The sequence below is a fragment of the Actinia tenebrosa genome, unplaced genomic scaffold, assembly GCF_029948245.1.
Source record: "Actinia tenebrosa isolate PJP-AT-01 unplaced genomic scaffold, QUT_ActTen_1.0 PGA_scaffold5__44_contigs__length_20552954, whole genome shotgun sequence".
Classification (NCBI taxonomy): domain Eukaryota; kingdom Metazoa; phylum Cnidaria; class Anthozoa; order Actiniaria; family Actiniidae; genus Actinia; species Actinia tenebrosa.
In genome coordinates, this window is record NW_028292582.1 from 14,601,698 (window position 1) to 14,619,619 (window position 17,922).

Sequence of the window (17,922 nt, forward strand, 5' to 3'; positions counted from 1 at the left end):
GTCCACATTTGGAAATTTCTCCCTTACGTCGTCTAAAAGCCCCCTTAGCATTTCAGTTCTTAGGTCCGTGGAATCCAAGTTTTGCAATTCCAAATATTCTGGAATAGGTCGCCCTGGGTTCCTTGATTGCCACTTATCCTCTAAGGAACGCCAGGCCTCGCGGGCCCTGCTGCCATATTTGCGTCTTAGCTTGTCAAAAAGGTCCCGCCCGTCAACGTTGTCATCAGGAAGTAAAGACTCGTATTCTTCGTCGTTAATGTCTACTTGGCCTTCTTCGGTAAGGGGGTCAAAATCCGTTCCTTCTACTTCCATTATATATGATAAGCTCAAAGTTAAATCCCAACGTATTACCTAAGCAGGTTGGCGGGCTGAAAGCGGAACGCACCTTTCACCGGGTCACATTCACGCCATCCAGCGCAAAACCAGGGGAGACGCTGTACGTAGGCGTACCCCGCCTAACGGATAACCTAGTCCTAGTACCCGGTACCTTGGCGCTAAGGTTTGACCTAGCAATACAACCAAACACTGCGGACGTGCGTTACGTCGTTAATAACGTGGGTAGAAACCTCGTTTCCAAAATACGCGTAAAGTTCGCCGGGGAATCCTTGCTGGACTTAAACAGGTATGATTTGTATACCACGTACAAAGACTTATGGTTGACTGCATTTGACCGCGCGCAAAGGATAGAGCAGGGAATCGCCAGTGATGCCATACGCAAGGTAAGGAGCGCAGCCTCTGGCGCCTCAGGAGAAGACGAAATAAAGACGGCTTATGGTACTAAATATGTCGTTCCATTAGATTACGAAGTTATCACGAACCACGGTGCATACTACCCAAGGCAGCTAAGCGAACTGCAGTTCGAAGTAACCCTAGCAGACACTACAAACATCCTGCAGGGAAAGGACGTAAGTTCCTCAGCCGTCCACCCATACTCCGTTACTAACTTAGAGCTGCAGTACGAAACGGTATACAGCGAAGATTTAGCACGTAGCGCCGGTATGGAATACAGCGCCGGGAAGGCTTTCTTTTACGATCACGTCGTGATGTACAAGACGTTCAGCTTTACAAACAACGTCGAAGAGGTCATCAACCAAAGCATTAACCTTCCCAGGCGCAGCCTCACAGGGATAATGTTGCTGTTCGCAAAGACATACACGGCAGGATTGCGTGACTCTGAGGCGTTCTTTAATCCTAACATCACTAACGTAGGCGTTAGCATTAACGGAGTGCCTAATAAGGTTTACTCACAAGGGATAAAGCCCGAGGACATGTACCGGGAAGTCGCGCGTAAGTTTGGCGACCAAATTGGCCCAAAGGAATTCTTTAAGGATAAGTATGCGCTGTGGATCGACATGCGCACAACGAACGACGAAGACCTACATGGTCAGGGTTTACGCCTGGTAAATACCCAGGACGGCATTACGTTGGAGATCAAGCGCACCAAACATGCCAGCGACACTACTAAGATAAACGCGTACATTTTCGTAGTCTCAGACGCGCAGCTAAGCGTGGAAATGAATCAGCTAAAAAGCGTTGCCTATTAAAATATTCCTTACGTATAATATGCTTCGCGTATTTCAAAACAACGAAACCAAACTGCAATGCATAGTGCAAGGCGACAAACTGTACTTCAAAGCAAAGGAGGTGGCTTTGGCGTTGGGCTATGAGCGCCCTAGAGATGCAATTAGAGCACACGTATCTGAGAAATACCAGAAAAGATGGGTTGATCTACAAGGGGCTTCAAATCACCGCTCCCCTACTACGCAACCACATTCCGTGTTTATATCCGAACCTGGTTTGTACGAACTGATATTTAGCTCCAAACTACCCAAAGCTGTGGAGTTTCGTGATTGGGTCTTTGAGGAAGTCCTACCCGCGCTGCGTAAGATGGGTAAATATGCAATAGACAAGCGCTTCGACGGTCCAAACAAGTTGGTATTTAAGATCGAAAATGAATTCGACCTGCATAAAAAGGTGGTGGATTACATCCGCAGGTTTTACCCCAAAATGCTCGTGACCCCTGGTCTAGGCGAACTGCAGGACGGCGACGGTAAACGCATAAAGTGCTGGCAGAAAGGATATCAGCGAGGGCAACCCGACCTGCTCATCCTGAATGCGCACACCCATTACCGTGGCTTCTGCATCGAGCTGAAGACTCCAAAAGGCAACGGGGTATTATCCGAGGATCAACGCCGCCTCTTACAGAGGTATGAAGAAAACGGTTATAAGGTAATGATTAGCAGCGACTACGATGTCATTTGCAGGGAGATCACGGAGTATGCACAAGGAATTCGCCTGCCATGTAGGTGGTGCTGCAAGCGCTTTAAAAGCGCGCAGACTCTGGCAACGCATTTGAGAATATTCCATAGGTATAATGGATAAGGATAAATTTAACGAGTTAAAGTTCATACAAACACACTGGAGGGATTTAACCGTGGGGGAGATTTACGAGATAAAGAATTACGTGGTCTTTGAAGACTTGGACCGCCTGCGTTTGGTCTTAAAGAATAAAAAAAGAACATACACCCTTTGGGCGCCCGATAGGATAAGGTACGCCATCGAAGGGCAGGACGTTACCCATGTCATGAGTCATGGTAAAAAGGATGGCAGGTGGGTATTTGACGTAGTCAAGTATGAGCCCGAGAGTCCTCTGCATTCGTAAGGACGTCTAATAGGGTCCGCTGCGCTTTAGGATCCGCGGAGCACCAATGCCCCACAAAGGATTCTTCAAGGAATGCACTGCCACAATGAAGGCAGGTGTATTTTTTACGCGGTTTAGGTTTGGGTGTCGCAATGCAATCTGCAGGTGGTTCGCACGTAATACAGTCCATATATTGAAAGGGCGATCAGGAATCCTCCCAGAAATGCCACGAGGTAGGCCAGCATATACTTAGGGCTCTGCAGGGCGCTTTAAAAGAGGTCCTTATTTTTCTTGTTGTTTTGTTGAGGTATTGTTGATCCCTAACAAACAACAAGAAAAATAAAGTCGTATCTTGAGACTCTTTGCGCAAGTCGTACTTTACTACCTCTCTGCAGACCTTCTTCTAAAGGGGTCCTTATTTTTATTGTTGATTTGTTGAGGTATTGTTGATCCCTAACAAACAACAAGAAAAATAAGATCAGGATTTGAGACTCTTTGCACAAACCCTGCTTTACTATTAAAGGCCCCAAGAAATGCTATTGCGTATCATATATTTCAAAGAGTGTCTCAGAATGTTGACAATAAGGTTAAATCTTTGTTAAGGTTGCCTGGAAACTATTTCAAAGAGTGTCTCAGAATGTTGACGTTTAGGTTAAATCTTTGTTAAGACAGTTGAAGATATGTTCCTCTTCTCTAACACAACCACAACGATCGCACTCCTGCCTCCAATACTCCCTTTTAGTCCACGGAACGCCTTCGGCGCGTTCAAAAGAGGGGAAAGTACGGACTATCTTCTTATGGTAATCTATGCGATTCCTTAAGTAATCCTCTTTATGCGGGCAGCGACACATCAAATCCGCACATTGGTAGCAATCCACGCCTTCCAAGTCGTAAGCGCGGGAGAGAAACCTATAATTCACTTCATGCGTTCTCCGGTGCGTCTGTAAACGTTGACGACTACTAAGTATCTTATTACAGAAACTACACTGTCTGGTTCGATTACAGACGCCCCTTTTCAGATGCTGCTGCATTTCGAAGGGGTTGTGGAATTCCTTATTACAGTCCTTACAAAGCCCACAAATGCGTTTATCCTGATGTTGTTGCATCTTTTGAACGGTGCTGAATTCCTTACCGCAATCCTTACAAGCGCGGCTAAGGAGTTTCTTTGTACAAACGCCGCGACGAACGTGGTATTGAAGTCTTTGTTTGGTGCTGAACACCTTCTTACACAACAAGCAGTCCATATATACTTAACAATATCTTAGCCTCCATTTAACATCCTTAACAAAGATTTAACCTAAACGTCAACATTCTGAGACACTCTTTGAAATAGTTTCCAGGCATCCTTAACAAAGATTTAACCTAAACGTCAACATTCTGAGACACTCTTTGAAATAGTTTCCAGGCATCCTTAACAAAGATTTAACCTAAACGTCAACATTCTACAGGGGATATCGCATGAAGTCCTTAACGGACTCCTTAGCCCACGTTGCCATCGTTATCAGCGCGCCAAACCGTTCTGCACGCTTCAGACCGCACATTTCATCGTACAACTCCTGCACGCGCTCTTTTAACCGGTCTATCTCCTCCCTTTGCATTTCTATGGTGTCTCTTTTATCTTTTGCGTCGGCGACAATTCTTTGCACTGCTTCCACTGGCTCCATATATAAATATAAATGAACCCAAATCACATGCCTTGTAACGCTCTGATAGTAGGACCCACCGGCTGCGGAAAGACCCAGTTCGTGGTAGAGCAGCTATTAGGACCCTTTAGATACCGTTTCGACTACATCGTGCTGCTTTGCCCCACCTACGTGAATAACCGCACCTGGACGGGCATAGGAGTGAAAGACGACGACTTCTTCGTAGATATCTTAGACCCTAACGAGTTATCCAGCCATCTTAAGTTCTGGCACAAGCAATTCCCTAAAGATACACAGACTTTACTCATACTGGATGACATTGCCTGCGGGGACGACGTAAAAAAGCGCACCTCCGAGCTCGTTAAGCTCGCCTTCAGCGGTAGACACGACAATATCAGCGTTTGGTTGCTCTCGCAGCAGCTTACCAGCGTCTCTAAGCCCTTCAGGGAAAACATAGGCTCTCTCGTAGTATTTTATACTCCAAGTAAGTCTGACCTGGAAACCATCTTAAGCGACTACGGCGGTGAGATATCCAAGGAACAGTTACACGAATACATGCGGCATTTAAAGACGCACCAACATTCCAAGATGATCTTCTCTTTGAGGTTTCCGTATTCCATAAAGATCTGCGATCTTTAACTCCTAATGTATATGGACATTGAGCAGCTCTTAGATGAAGTCCCCGCGCAGTTAGACGAAAGTAACCTTAAGGAACAACTCAACATCCTTGTGTCATCTGGGAAGTGCAAAGAAATGATAGGCAAGGAACTTACCCATGAGCAGGTTAATAAGTTGTCAGAAGAGGAGGTTAAGAAGTTCCATAAGAGGTACGAGGCTGCCCTTGCAAGTAAGACCACGGACGCCGTAGCAGACTCCGCTATCCGACTTGCGACTAAATTGCTTGGACTTGCGCTGCCCATAGACGACATGGAGCAACTGCGGAAGGACATAAGCGAGGACTACGTTATTGCTCAAGAACTTAAGATAACCTGTGGGTGGTTGTCTTTGAAGTGCGGTAAGTTAATGGCAGTCGCCTCTGCGGCTTTGCACGTGGCTCAGCACGTCGACTTGAAGGAACTTACGGCCTCTTGGAAGGACTTCAAGAAGGACAGAGACGTTGAAAAGGTCTTCCAGGCAGCACTTGCTGAGGTACCTGATCACTTAGTCAAGTCGTCCTCAGGAATTACCCAGGTCGCCTCAAGTACCTAGTCAAGTCCTATTAAGTTACTTATCAAGTCCTTCTCAAGTACTTAGTCAAGTCCTATTAAGTTACTTATCAAGTCCTTCAAGTCCTTAGATATAAATGGAACCAGAGTCGAAGGTAGAGCAGCCCCAAGAGGAGCAACGAATCACCAAGGCTAAATCCCCAGGCAGAGTTGCCGCGGGAAAGAAGCTCGCGGAGATGAATAGGAAGAACAAAGCCAAAAAAGAAGAAAAGGTGGAGGAAAGAGAAGAGGAATCCTTTATTAATCCTGGGTACGTCATCGGCGCGTTAGGAGTCATCATAGCTGCAGGCAGCCTTTACTTACAATGGCGGGCAACGAAAAAGGTAGAACCACCAACATATCACGCGCCCGTGCACGCACCTGTGGAACCAGCTGTTAGAAAAAGTAAGATCCCTGAAATGGAGTAATAATCTTCTCGCTTTGTAATATAATGTCGACCGCGTTGTTGAAAACTGTTGAAGAAGCAGCTATTATTACTTCCATCGTTGCAGGTATTGGTTGGGTAGGTAAGAAAGTGCTCAAAGAAGACTTTACTGAAGACCCAAGCAAGAGCTTCGCTAATTTTGCTAAAATGACCGCTGCCGTAGGCGGGGCTATCATGGTATAGGATTACCTACGGAAGGAAAAGTACCTGCCAACGACGTAACTCGTGAAAATCTCTGTGATTTTCTAATATATAATGGCTAGCGTGGTCGCAGGTGGAGTTATTGCAGCTTTAGCATTCACTGGAGCTAATTATGGTGGTCAATATTTGGATAGATTAGTTAGAGGTGATCACAGCGGAGATTTGGCCGCCGAAAGGAAGAGGCACGACTTAGCGCTGGAGAAATATCAGCGAGACGTGGCGGCTTGGAATGAAAAAAGACAAGCATACAGGGATTGGTTGGACAAGAACTACCAAGACAAAATGCAGGCAGACAAGAACTTCGAAAATACAGACTACGCCTTTAAGCTCTATGCGCAAGCACACCCCGCGGCATCGATGGGATTGAGAAAGCCCCAGTTTAAGGATTACTACCAGCCTTCTAAGAAACAAAAAGATAGCGAGTTGGTCTTCGTAGGAGTCGCAGGGCTGGCAGGAGGCGTAGCTTTGGCGTATCTAATATAATGATCGTCTTTTTGGAAAGCGATAAAAATAACTTTACCACTTATTTGAATCCCCCCATTAAAGCCCATAAGGTTAGGCTGGTTAGTTGCTCTTTGTACAATTCTTGGTATAATTTAGTCAATGCCTTGGTCACTGAGCATAAAGACGGCGGCAATTATCAAGGCGTAATGCTGCCCGATGGACATTACACACCAATCACCCTTGCTAAGGAGCTCGCCAAGCGCGGTTATACTCTCACCACAGGGCTTGCCGCACGAAATGACCCTCAAACATAATATGCCAAACTATTCAGTAACTTTTGGAAAGCTTGACCCATTGGGATCTTTATTATGTGCCTCGGGCAAGACAATTACCGACACAGCCATACCTGTGAAATGGAAAGTCGCATCCTCTTACGAAGTCTATTGCGATTTAGTCCATAGTTACAACAATGGAGAAAAGTCTTCTCTTATGTCCAAGTTTCTGCCCAAAGGTAATCCATTTGACCCAGTAGAACACACTACCATTTCTTTGAGCTATGACTTGTCTAATTTGGTAGAAAGCATAAACATCGCCATTAAGGTGGACGGAAAGACGGTGGATTTTAACGGACGTAAGATCAATCTTGTTTTGGAATTCATTTAATGGGCCGCGTAGAGGACAAACTCAAGAGAATTTACTATGTGCCTGAAGGCTATTGGAGAGGAGCGTCGGCCATCAAGAAACTCGCGACCGCGGCCAGGGTATCAGAAGAAACGGCTAAGAACTGGCTAAGAAAACAAACCCTCTGGCAGGTTTATCTTCCCGTGCCCAAGTACATTCCCAGGCCCAGCTTCACCGTAAATGCCCCCAATGAAGTTCATCAAGCAGATTTGCTTTTCTTGCCGCACGACAAGGTGAGAAAAAAGACCTATAGGTACGCTTTGACCGTAGTCGATATCGCAAGCAGATACAAGGACGCCGAACCCATAACCAGCAAGGATTCTGGGGAAGTCGCAGAAGCCCTAGGTAGGATTTATAAGCGCGTTTTGAAATGGCCTAAGCTGCTGCAAGTGGATGCGGGGACGGAGTTCATGGGCGTGGTTACTAAGACCCTGAAAGACCACAGCACTAAGATTAGGAGAGCCGAAGCTGAGTACCACAGGGGTCAGAGCATCGTCGAAAGATTCAATAAGACCCTGGCCGAGCGCCTCTTTGGGTACCAGTATTGGAAAGAGCTGGAAGATCCCTCCAAACGCAACAGGGAATGGACCCAGAGGCTCCCCCAGGTCGTCGCGGCTTTGAACAACGAGGCGGCCAGGGCTACGGGAATGAAACCCAAGGATGCCATAAAAAAGAAACTCGTGGAGCACAAGTCCTACGTCAGAAGTTCGAGGGCGGTCGGACTGAAGGAAAAAAAGCTTCCCCGCGACATAGTGGTTAGATATCTCTATCAGCCGGGGGAACTCGAAGGTGGCAGTAAGAGAGCCACGGATCCTAACTGGTCTCTGGAAACGTATGAGATTTCAAAGTCCGTCACCAAGGAAGGGCAACCCGTGTTGTATTACCTAGATGGCCCAGGTCGTGGATTTGTCATGGAAGAGCTGCTCATAGTCCCCAAAGACTCAGAGTAGTGCTGCTCCACGCGCCCGATTACACTCTAGGCATGTCAACCTTACGTTGCCTCTACAATGGCCGCGTTTATTATTTATGCGATCCACGGAGAACTACTGATCGTCATTTGGGTCAAACCTCCATAGTAGAGGTATGTTACATTTGGCACACCTTGCCCCTCTCTTATAGACGTCGTCCACGCATAGGTCGAATTTGACCCCCGCATAGCGGGGATCCGTACTCTTTTCTTCGTCGTGCCGCTTGTAGCGAAGGAGTTTCTTGGCGATATTCTCTTTGGCTACGTCCTCTGGCGTCTTATCGTAGCGCAATTGCGGACCCCAGGCTCTTTTTAACTGTTTGGCATATTCTACGCGGCTTACGGCGGTGTAGATAAGGTTGCTCCAACACAGCCGCTGGTCTATGATCCATAAGGTTTCTTTTATGGTAAGCCCTTGCGCGCTGTGGACTGTCATGCAATAGCCCAAGCGCCAGTCTGGATGGGAGGTTATTTTTTCCACCTTTTCTATGGGTACCAAGGCTTTGTCATGCGTTACCGCGTTCTGCAGTTGGATGTCGGTGCCAGGTACCCAGACGTCTCTTTTTTGCATGCGGGTGTCGTGGGGTTTGTAGCAAACAGGTACGCGATGCGTAGGGAAGCGCTCTCGGTGTATATTTAGCAAATCCTTTTGTATGCGAGACTGTGCTGCGCGTTTGCTGCTCAGCACCAGATCCTTTGGATGCCACGTGTAAAGGAAGTCCTCGTATTTCTTCGCTCGTACGCGTTTGCGCAGTGTTTGGCATTGCTCGGCATCACTGAGGCCCCGAAGTTCTGCTTTCAGGTTTCTTATTTGATCCTTACTGCGGTAGTCGGCGTTAATTTCCTCCGCATGGTCTACGAACCCCTTTAGCCATTCGTGGGGCATTTCTCCGGATATTGGAGGAGGCTGGCAGGGATCTCCTGCGAATATTACTTGACATTTCCCGCGAAGGAACTCTACGAACTCCTGCAGGATTTCTAAAGGAACGGTGCAAATCTCATCCCAAAGTATTACCGGTGGTATGTCGTGGATAGCTTCCGGCACCCACTTTTGGCCATTCCAACGAAAGAAGCTGTGGTACGTTTGAGCGTCGTGGCCCATTTCGCAGAGTTCTCTTTCCAAACGGTGCGTTGGCGTTAGCACCTTTATCTTAGGAAAGAGTTCTAACACGCGCGTCGTCTTACCGCTGCCTCCCGTACCGTACAGATAGGAAAAGCGTTGGTAGGAAATAGGATCGGCAACGGAAGGCAGCGGCTCCACAGTGGGCGTTATGGTACCCCGGGTGTGTTCTCCATTATATTCCACGCGCGCTCTCCAGGCTTTTATTTCTTCATCTTTGACGCGCCATTGGCCACTTTCTGCGAGTTCATCGGCAGTGTAGAATTCCTTCATCTTTTCCAACACGTGCGGTTTCACGTATAGGGAATCCGTGGCTACGCGGGGGATATCTTCTTTGTCAAACCGCAGGAGCATCGCTAATAGGTTAATGTGCGCATATGCGAGCATGCTGGCACGCAGATGGTAATACTGCGGTCGATGGTCCTGGTAATAACACAGCGCATTCCATTCGTGTAGTTTATCGTCGACAAGGTAGTCCCATTTCTCTACAGACACCATCGTTCCTTTGTCATGCGCGCGCTTGATGAGGAAGCTTAGCTCACCTTCGTCCGTTATCAGGCGCCGCTGCATATGTTTTTCACCTTCCTTAGCGCCCTGCGTGAATTTACCTATGACCACGCGCGCTGTGGGGTTATGCTCCGGTAACCACTGCGTAAAGGCGCTGTGACAAAGTATGGCTTCATGCGCTGTGTATTTTAAAAGTTTGCGCTCTTCAAAGAACTTCAATAGGGGCACCGGTATCCATTCTTTCTCCTGCAGGTGCTTCCCATACCACGCATAGATTATGGGGTGCAGACACGCTGCTAATTTCCAGGTGGTCAACCGTACAAACCCCGTTGCCGGCGCGTCGTACTGACCATCCAATGCAACACGAAAGAACTGTGAATCTGGATGTCCGTAACGGTCGTAATATTCCTTACAATCTCCTAGACCTTTGAAGCTTGCGGGGTAACAATGTTTCATATCCAGCGACACGTATTCGTCTTCGTCGTATTCCATGTTCCACAGGCCACCATGACCGTGCTCTACGCAAGCTTTAGCTATATCTTTGAACTCCTCCGGTGTGGATTTCCACCCGTTTCTTTTCTTTGCGGCTAAGAAGTCCAAACTGCGACTGCTAAGCACTTCGTCGGAGAAGTCTTCTCCTATAGTCTCACAGGCGCTTTGAATGCGCAGCTGTTCCACTTCAGGACGATACAAGGTGCCGTCTTGGGTCATAAATTGACTTCCCTCCGCATCCATTAACCAAATGGAATTCTCGTGCATTAGTTCTGCAAGCGGTGACTCCTTGTAAACGCGCGTCTCCTTCTTCTTTGGGAACCTTAACTCCCTCGACGCATGTGCGTTATGCTGGTAAATTACGATAGGCGCACCCCGGCCCCCATACTTGTGCTTCCCGGAGTAAATGAAGCCGTCGGTGATGTCTTTCACGTGTATGCGCCTTTCTAAAGCAACCTCTAACTTCTTGATGTTGTCTATCGTTGCTCCAGCCCTACGCGTATCTTTTTCCCATTTCCTGATGGCTTCTCTTCTCTTTAAAGTTAACTTACCGCCACGAGAGGAATCCTCGAAGAACTCTCTAACCAGCTTTCCTACGCAGTTACCAGGATGGCGCATTGGTTTAAGTTTTTTAACATCTGGCTTCTTGATCTCGTAAGCAGCATAAATAACTACGGTAACTGGATATGCAACTTCGTAGAACAGCATGTCGATGCCCACCAGCGCTCCAGGTCTCGTATCCTTGCTTAAAACAAACAGGTTCTGCTTACCAGACGCCCGTATTGGATTACGCCCCTTTTCTATTATCCACTCACCGTCTAAATACTTTATAAACGTCAACTCCAAACGGTAGTCGCCTTCAGGCATTAAGTCGATTATCCTTCCTGCTCTTTCCTCGTTCATCGTCTCGTCTGTATCTCCCTCCATAAACGTTGTGAAGGCAAAGTCCGCATCCAGGCGATCCAACACCTGAGTCCTGAGATTGCGCACAGTCTTGTTTCGAATGCTTTTGATGGCGTCCATCTATATCTAAGGAATATCTTAACCTCCGTTTGCGGTACACAACACAGCAGCAGTAAGGGACTTCTCGCGAAAGCAAACAGTGTAACGCACCTACTTCACACGGGTTATTTCCATGCCGCCAAAAAGTTTCCCATAGGCGCTAACGCGTGTAATTCCCGTGAAAATGACATACGTTCCTGGGGACTTCGCGAGTCCCCCTTACTGCTGCTTCATATAACAGTGTGTCTACATTCATTGTTGCGTGACTATTGAATAACTGTATTGCTTTACAAATATAAGTCATGTGAGTCTACAAGATCAACATGAGCCCAGCCAGTACACCAATAAGAACATTGTGGAAGTTCACCATGACACCACAACCTGATGATTCCAAATACAATAAACAGAGTTTTTGCAAAAAAAATTTATAACGATTAATCGTTATTTGCAGGCTTAGTATTCGTGCCGAATAGCCCATAGCCAATTACCCTGTAGAAATTCTGCCATGGAAGTGTCGTTGTATTTACTTCAATACGGAGAAGACAATAGATATAGACAGGAAAAATACGTAATGCGTGACTGTCATGAAGGCCAAGGTTGACTCACCGCATGTTACATATCACATGTATGCTGCTTGCATGATATCTGCTGTGTCGGCTGGATGACCTACCTGCCCAGTTCTCAATAACATTTGTTTATCTTCGTTTAAGCTTGTGGAGGAGAGTTGACAGGGAATACTGGAACATTTTCAAGCCCTAATTACCCATCACATTACCCTAACAGAATAGTAAGTAGTTCACAGGAATAAATAGACATTATATGGGTATCAGATTAGTCTTATTCGTTTTTTCCTTTTTAGGTCTGTGACTGGGAGATCCAGGCGGAGCCAGACATCCAACAAATTCTCATAACATTCGAGGATTTTGCCATCGATGACTCCCCTCTTACATGTTCCTATGACTATCTCTTAATCCTCGACTCTCAACACGGACAACAAGTAGGAAAGTACTGTGGCATGACTAAGCCACTGCCCATAAAGATCGCAGGCAATGCAGCCAATATTCGTTTCCAGGCTTCTCACTTAAGCTCTGCTCGTGGTTTGAAGGCTCATTATACAACACTGTAACTAGGCAAGAACTGTTTTGACCTGTAACTTTAACTGATCTGGAAATGCTGAATAAAATAATGAATTATTCAACTTACTATTAATATTGTTTTGTGTATTTTACTGAATACTGAATACTTTTAAGAAAAGCTGACTGCCAGGGCCGCCATGTCCCAAGTATGACAAAATCAACTTCCGTGTTAAAATTCTAGGACTAAGAAAGTGAAAAGCTAAAGCCGTCAATTTAATTGAAATTGTTGATGAATCCCCATACATTTCCTTATAACTGGACACCACAGAAACCAAGCATGGGCTACCTGTGATTCGGGTCGGCAGCTTCCTACCTTGTTGGAATTTTTTTTAAAAATACCCTTCAAAACTAGCTCAAACTGCATGCAGGAGTTCAAAATAAACAAATTGACACAACAGGTAAGTCGACAAACTTTAATTCACGTTTTTCCAAATAAAATACGGCATATTCTAAATCCCCATACATTCTCTTATAAATATAGTGAGCTTGGGTTGCCTGTGATTTAATTACATTTAGCTCTCAAAGCTTGTATGGGCTTCCTCTGACTCAAACTCTTCAAAATTCTTGGAAAACGTGCTAAAATTCACGCATACGTAAACGTTTTTTTTGTGTCTATGTCAACAGGGATCTTATTGTTGTCTTGTTTCATTGTTTTGACTTTTCCATCTGGGTGTCACATCGTGGCTGAAGTTTTACCAAAAGCAAAACATCTATAAGCACTAGTATTCAATAGATTCGTCAGAGTTCAGCTTGGAAAAAAGACACAGTCATGGATCAATCCCTGTGGATCACCAAGACTTTTGTCGTCCTTTTATTGTTGTACTTCAATTCTTCTGCTCAAGGTAAGTGTTAATCAAATGGATAACCAAAAGCAATAACACAGGCGACTCTTCAACAGTCTGAATATCTCTATCTATTGAATATAAGCGTGTCAGATCTGTAAAGGATCGAGATCCCTATTCAACACTGACTGAGATCGCTTTAGAAGCCACAGGTTGGGAAGCAATACTGCATGGAATGTCAAGAGATAAATGCCTACAAAATGGAAATAATAATATAAAGCGAATGCATGCTATTAGCCTTTTCAATTTCACATCCAACCACGATTAAGCGAAAGCCTGTACCAGGAAAATTACCAAATACTGTAATCCACAAAAAAGGGATTATTTGTTTTTCGTTTCTATCCAGGGCACTCTATGTAGATATGAGTCGGCTCAATGTTGACGTCTTTTCTAGCCTATTTTTTTGGTGTTTTTATAACTATATCTTTCTGTATGTCTGTCTGGAGCTAGCATAGGTAATGAAGGGTTATTTATGTATGTTCGTTTGCTCAGAATGTTTTTTGAACAGAACTTATTGGGATTTCTAAATGTCGAGAACGGATTTCAAAAATTTAATTGCTCTTAAAAGTTTATCATGATTTAAGACGTGACCGTACGTATATGTCGTAAAAGATAGAATTCTGGCTTTGCATGATGAGTAACAATGAGATCAAATTACATTTCATATTTCGGTAGCCCACAAACCAAAAGCATAATTATTATTACAACAGCTTTATACCAACACCATCATTCTTATCTTCCTTAACTATAGGCTGCTCCTAAGATAGTCGCACCGTATCCAGATAATCTGTACGCTATCGAAAATGAAAAGGAAAAAGTTACCTGCGTAGTCGAAGACACAGTTTCCGATCCAGATGAGATAGTATTTGTGAGAAAGAGTCGTTTTGGTGACGTTGAACTCATAAGAGATGGAGGACCTGATGGACGCATCTATTATCAAAATGAAACCTTGGGTTAGTGATATTAATGAAAGCTGTCACGTCAAGAAATGTAACATCACACTGTTACATCACGCAAGAGTAACATCGTGCACCACACCACACTGTGGTAACATCACGCGAGAGTAACACCACCTAGCACTGTGGTAACATCACGCGAGAGTAACACCACCCCGCACTGTGGTTACATCACGCGAGAGTAACACCACCCCGCACTGTGGTAACATCACGCGAGAGTAACACCACCCCTCACTGTGGTAACATCACGCGAGAGTAACACCACCCCGCACTGTGGATACATCACGCGAGAGTAACACCACCCCGCACTGTGGTAACATTACGCGAGAGTAACACCACCCCTCACTGTGGTAACATCACGCGAGAGTAACACCACACCGCACTGTGGTTACATCACTCAAGAGTAACTGACACCACATCGCACTGTGGTTATGTCGCGCATCGCTAACACCACACTGTGGTATATCACGCATGTAAAAGTAACACCATGCTTTATATGTCTACATCACACGACATTCACACTGTGGTTACATCACGCAAAACTAATAAAAGTGCGCAACACTGTTGCATCGGAAAATGCAACATATTTTCATTGGTGCGCTAAGTAGATACTCTTTACTCAATAATATTTTGTCGTACACAACAGTGTAGCGCGAATAGTTGCGCGATTTTGTTGCCCTAGTGCCGCACCTTGAGACAACACTGCGATTTGATGAACCAATACCAAGAGTTTATTCAAACAACAGTTGATAGACAACTATTGAGCAGAGAGAATATGGTTTGTTTCTGATATTTCTAGATAGTGGAAGAAAGTTACGTGTGACTCTGCATTTCAAGGTAGTCATAATGAATGATGATTCAATATATGGCAGTTATGAATGCCAAGGACACACAGGAGGTAGTCAACATAAATATGGATTCACTGTCACTGTTATTCAATGTAAGTGCTTCTCAATTCTCATCGAGTCATAACCTGGAAAGAACCAAATCATGACGGATCGTTACATTTCTACCCACAGTAAGCGAGTTTCCTATTGTTGACGCTTCTGGTGATGTAACAGCAAAGTTTGGAGAGCGAATTCAACTCAGTTGTAATGTCACCTTTACTACCAAAGGCCCGTTAATGACAACCATAGGCATGTTTACCTGGGCAAAAGATGGAAGGGTTGTAATCGCAAGTTATTGTCCCCATTTCTCATCAATTAAACCTTTGGTTTTGAACGTAAGCCTAGCTGATGTGGGTGGTACATATTCTTGTTACTTGGAGTACCTACTGAGAGGAATTAGAAAGAGAAACATCTCGAAAACTATTATCGTAAGAGGTCAGTTCAATTACTCATATGGGTACTGATACATTGCTGTAGAAAACATCGGTATAAAAAAAAAACGTACAGCAACATGATCGTTACTGGAATTATTTCATTAGTTCAGCCTAGATTTTTCCCTGAAAAGAAAGAAGAAAAGAATGTGAAGCGGCTTGTGTGCACTGCTGAGGGAAATCCACTGGTGACCGAATGGAAAAGAAAAAATCTTCTCAACGATGACATCTGGGTCTTTGATACAAAAGGTATAGATAGATGAATGGATGAATAGATGGGATAGAAGGAATGGAGGGTGGGTTGGAGTATGGATGGAAAGATGAGATGGATGGATGGTGGGTAGGTTGGTGTATAGATGGGTAGATGGGATGGATGGATGTGGATGGATGGATGGATGGGATGGATAGGATGTTTCGTCAGTGGGTTGGTGGGTGGATGCGTGGGTGAATAAGTAGATTTTTTTTATAGTTCTTTTTTTCAAGAACTCTTGGAAACGTCTGTGGAAGCATAGAACCTGTAGTTCGATAGCAACTATTACGGTTTTGGATGAAAAAATCAAACATTTTGTTTTTCATTCCAAAAGTATAACGCATCGTTTTCTCTCGTTATTATCAGATAACTCATCCAAAGGAAAGTACGTTTTTTCTAACATGGATGACTTCAAGGATCACACCTTGACCATCTATGACGTACAACCTAAAGACGCCGGCCAGTATTATTGCTGCATCAAGAACATCACAAGTCCGAGACCACCCGAAGATTTTAGTAACTGTCAGATCTTTGAAGTCCAACCCCAACCCCTACTCCAAACCCAGCCCCCATCCTCACTCACTACCCCACCTCCAGGTCAGTATCAGTAGTCTGTCATCGATAATCACGTGATATGGTTAAAGTTAACAACTGCTTTTATCACTATTTCCCTTTTACAAATTTACTTGATTTTCCGTCTCAGGTTCTGTAGTTGGCAATGCAAGTCTCACGTTTTCCATCATTTTCCTCGACCTGCTGCTGTATTGGTTGCTGTAATGATCACGTGACTACTCCACCTGGTCACGTGATGCCTGAGGATGGAAGTGTATCCATCATTCGACCAAAGTAATTCCTTGTCAATAAGATAAAGGGCACTCTTAGACTTATTGCTGAATTGTATTGAATGCCTTCATTGTACTTTATATAAGATAGTTAGCAGCAGTTTACTTTTTGCTGGGATACCTGTGGTATACCAGCTGTAAAATGCCTTTGTTTTTTTTGTTTGTTTGTTTTTTTCTGTTTTTTTTCCTCCGCGACAAAATCGCAAAGTTGCGCAATAGTACCCATACATGGATTTAAATGACGTAAACTATTACCCAGAAGACCTTTGCGGTTTTCTGCTATAGGTTTACCGTGTATGTGCTGACTAATTAGCATCTGCCTTGCTGTTAATCAATGTCAATATTTTGGGAAGTGATTAGGAGGGGGCGGAGCTAGATTATCACTTAACATAATTAAAGTCTACGCATGCTCTATTTTGCTGACTGCTGTTATTTAAGACTGAGTCGGATTAGAAATTCTAATTTCTTTGTAAAAAAGAAAAGGTGACAAGGATTTCCAAGAAATATTAATATAATGGCACGTAGCTTATTTTTACGAACTACACAAGCTTTGGTTCAACTACTGAAAGCAGTATTCTCTGTAACCGAAGATCAGTGCTAATAGTCCAGCTGTTAGGTGATAAATTGTTCGTTTTGTGATAAAAGCATGAAACTTGGCACATATACTCCTCTCGACGTGTTTGTTGATTTGTGATATGGAGCCATCTGAGATATGGCCTATCTTTCCAGTAATGCGCATGTCAAAAAACGCTATTGCATGGAAACGAGGCTGATCAAAAGAATCGCGTTTTTACGGCTTTTTAAGGTCGAATAAAGCTGAAAACAGTCGTAAGAGGTTATGTAAATATAAATAGTAATTGAAGGAGGTTGGGAGAGCGTTTTTGAGATTATCACGTGATCACACACGTGACTCAAGAGCTAGCCGATGTACTTTGGTTTCATCATCGTGTCGCAATAAACATAACTTACATCAAGAGTCTCCATTTGTGTAGTCTAACCTGTCTTAAGTTAAAGCGCTTAAAATTTCCTGTGCAATGTTTTTTTTCTTTTTTTTTTCTTTTGTAATTGGACTTCATGAGGTAATAGAATATTGCTGAAAACAGATTAAAAACATTGTGTTAGGATCGAGGATATTGAAACGTTGTGAGAGCCTTTCTGTGTTTATCACTTAACTTTAATTTATTTGTGTCACAATAAATACAACTTACATCAGGAGTCTTTGAGTGAGTG

The 17,922-nt window shown here is 44.4% G+C and overlaps 3 protein-coding genes across 3 annotated transcripts in view; all 3 read left to right on the forward strand.

Moving 5' to 3' along the window:
* The window catches only part of LOC116293089 (uncharacterized), an 85,184-nt gene extending 72,627 nt beyond the window's left edge, over positions 1-12,557 (forward strand). Inside the window, exons 6-7 of the mRNA XM_089038515.1 lie at positions 12,059-12,135; positions 12,208-12,557. Coding sequence (XP_088894641.1) covers positions 12,059-12,135; positions 12,208-12,474 — 344 coding nt within the window. The 3' untranslated portion in view covers positions 12,475-12,557. The remainder of the gene's footprint in view (positions 1-12,058; positions 12,136-12,207) is intronic.
* LOC116293733 (uncharacterized) overlaps positions 1-17,922 on the forward strand; it is a 112,769-nt gene that overhangs the window by 24,467 nt on the left and 70,380 nt on the right. The gene's annotated exons all lie outside the window — the stretch shown is intronic.
* LOC116297891 (uncharacterized) lies at positions 12,847-17,668 on the forward strand. Its single transcript, XM_089037657.1, has 7 exons — positions 12,847-12,882; positions 14,078-14,279; positions 15,082-15,222; positions 15,302-15,604; positions 15,709-15,849; positions 16,217-16,447; positions 16,554-17,668. The coding sequence occupies exons 1-7, from the start codon at positions 12,847-12,849 to the stop codon at positions 16,625-16,627; spliced, it is 1,128 nt and encodes a 375-aa protein (XP_088893783.1). The 3' UTR covers positions 16,628-17,668.

Coding starts and splice junctions, on each gene's coding strand:
- LOC116297891 (XM_089037657.1), top strand. CDS start 12,847: ATGCAGGAGTTCAAAATAAACAAATTGACACAACAG. Junction 15,223..15,301: donor CACTGTCACTGTTATTCAAT/GTAAGTGCTTCT, acceptor TTCTACCCACAG/TAAGCGAGTTTCCTATTGTT. Junction 15,850..16,216: donor CTGGGTCTTTGATACAAAAG/GTATAGATAGAT, acceptor CGTTATTATCAG/ATAACTCATCCAAAGGAAAG.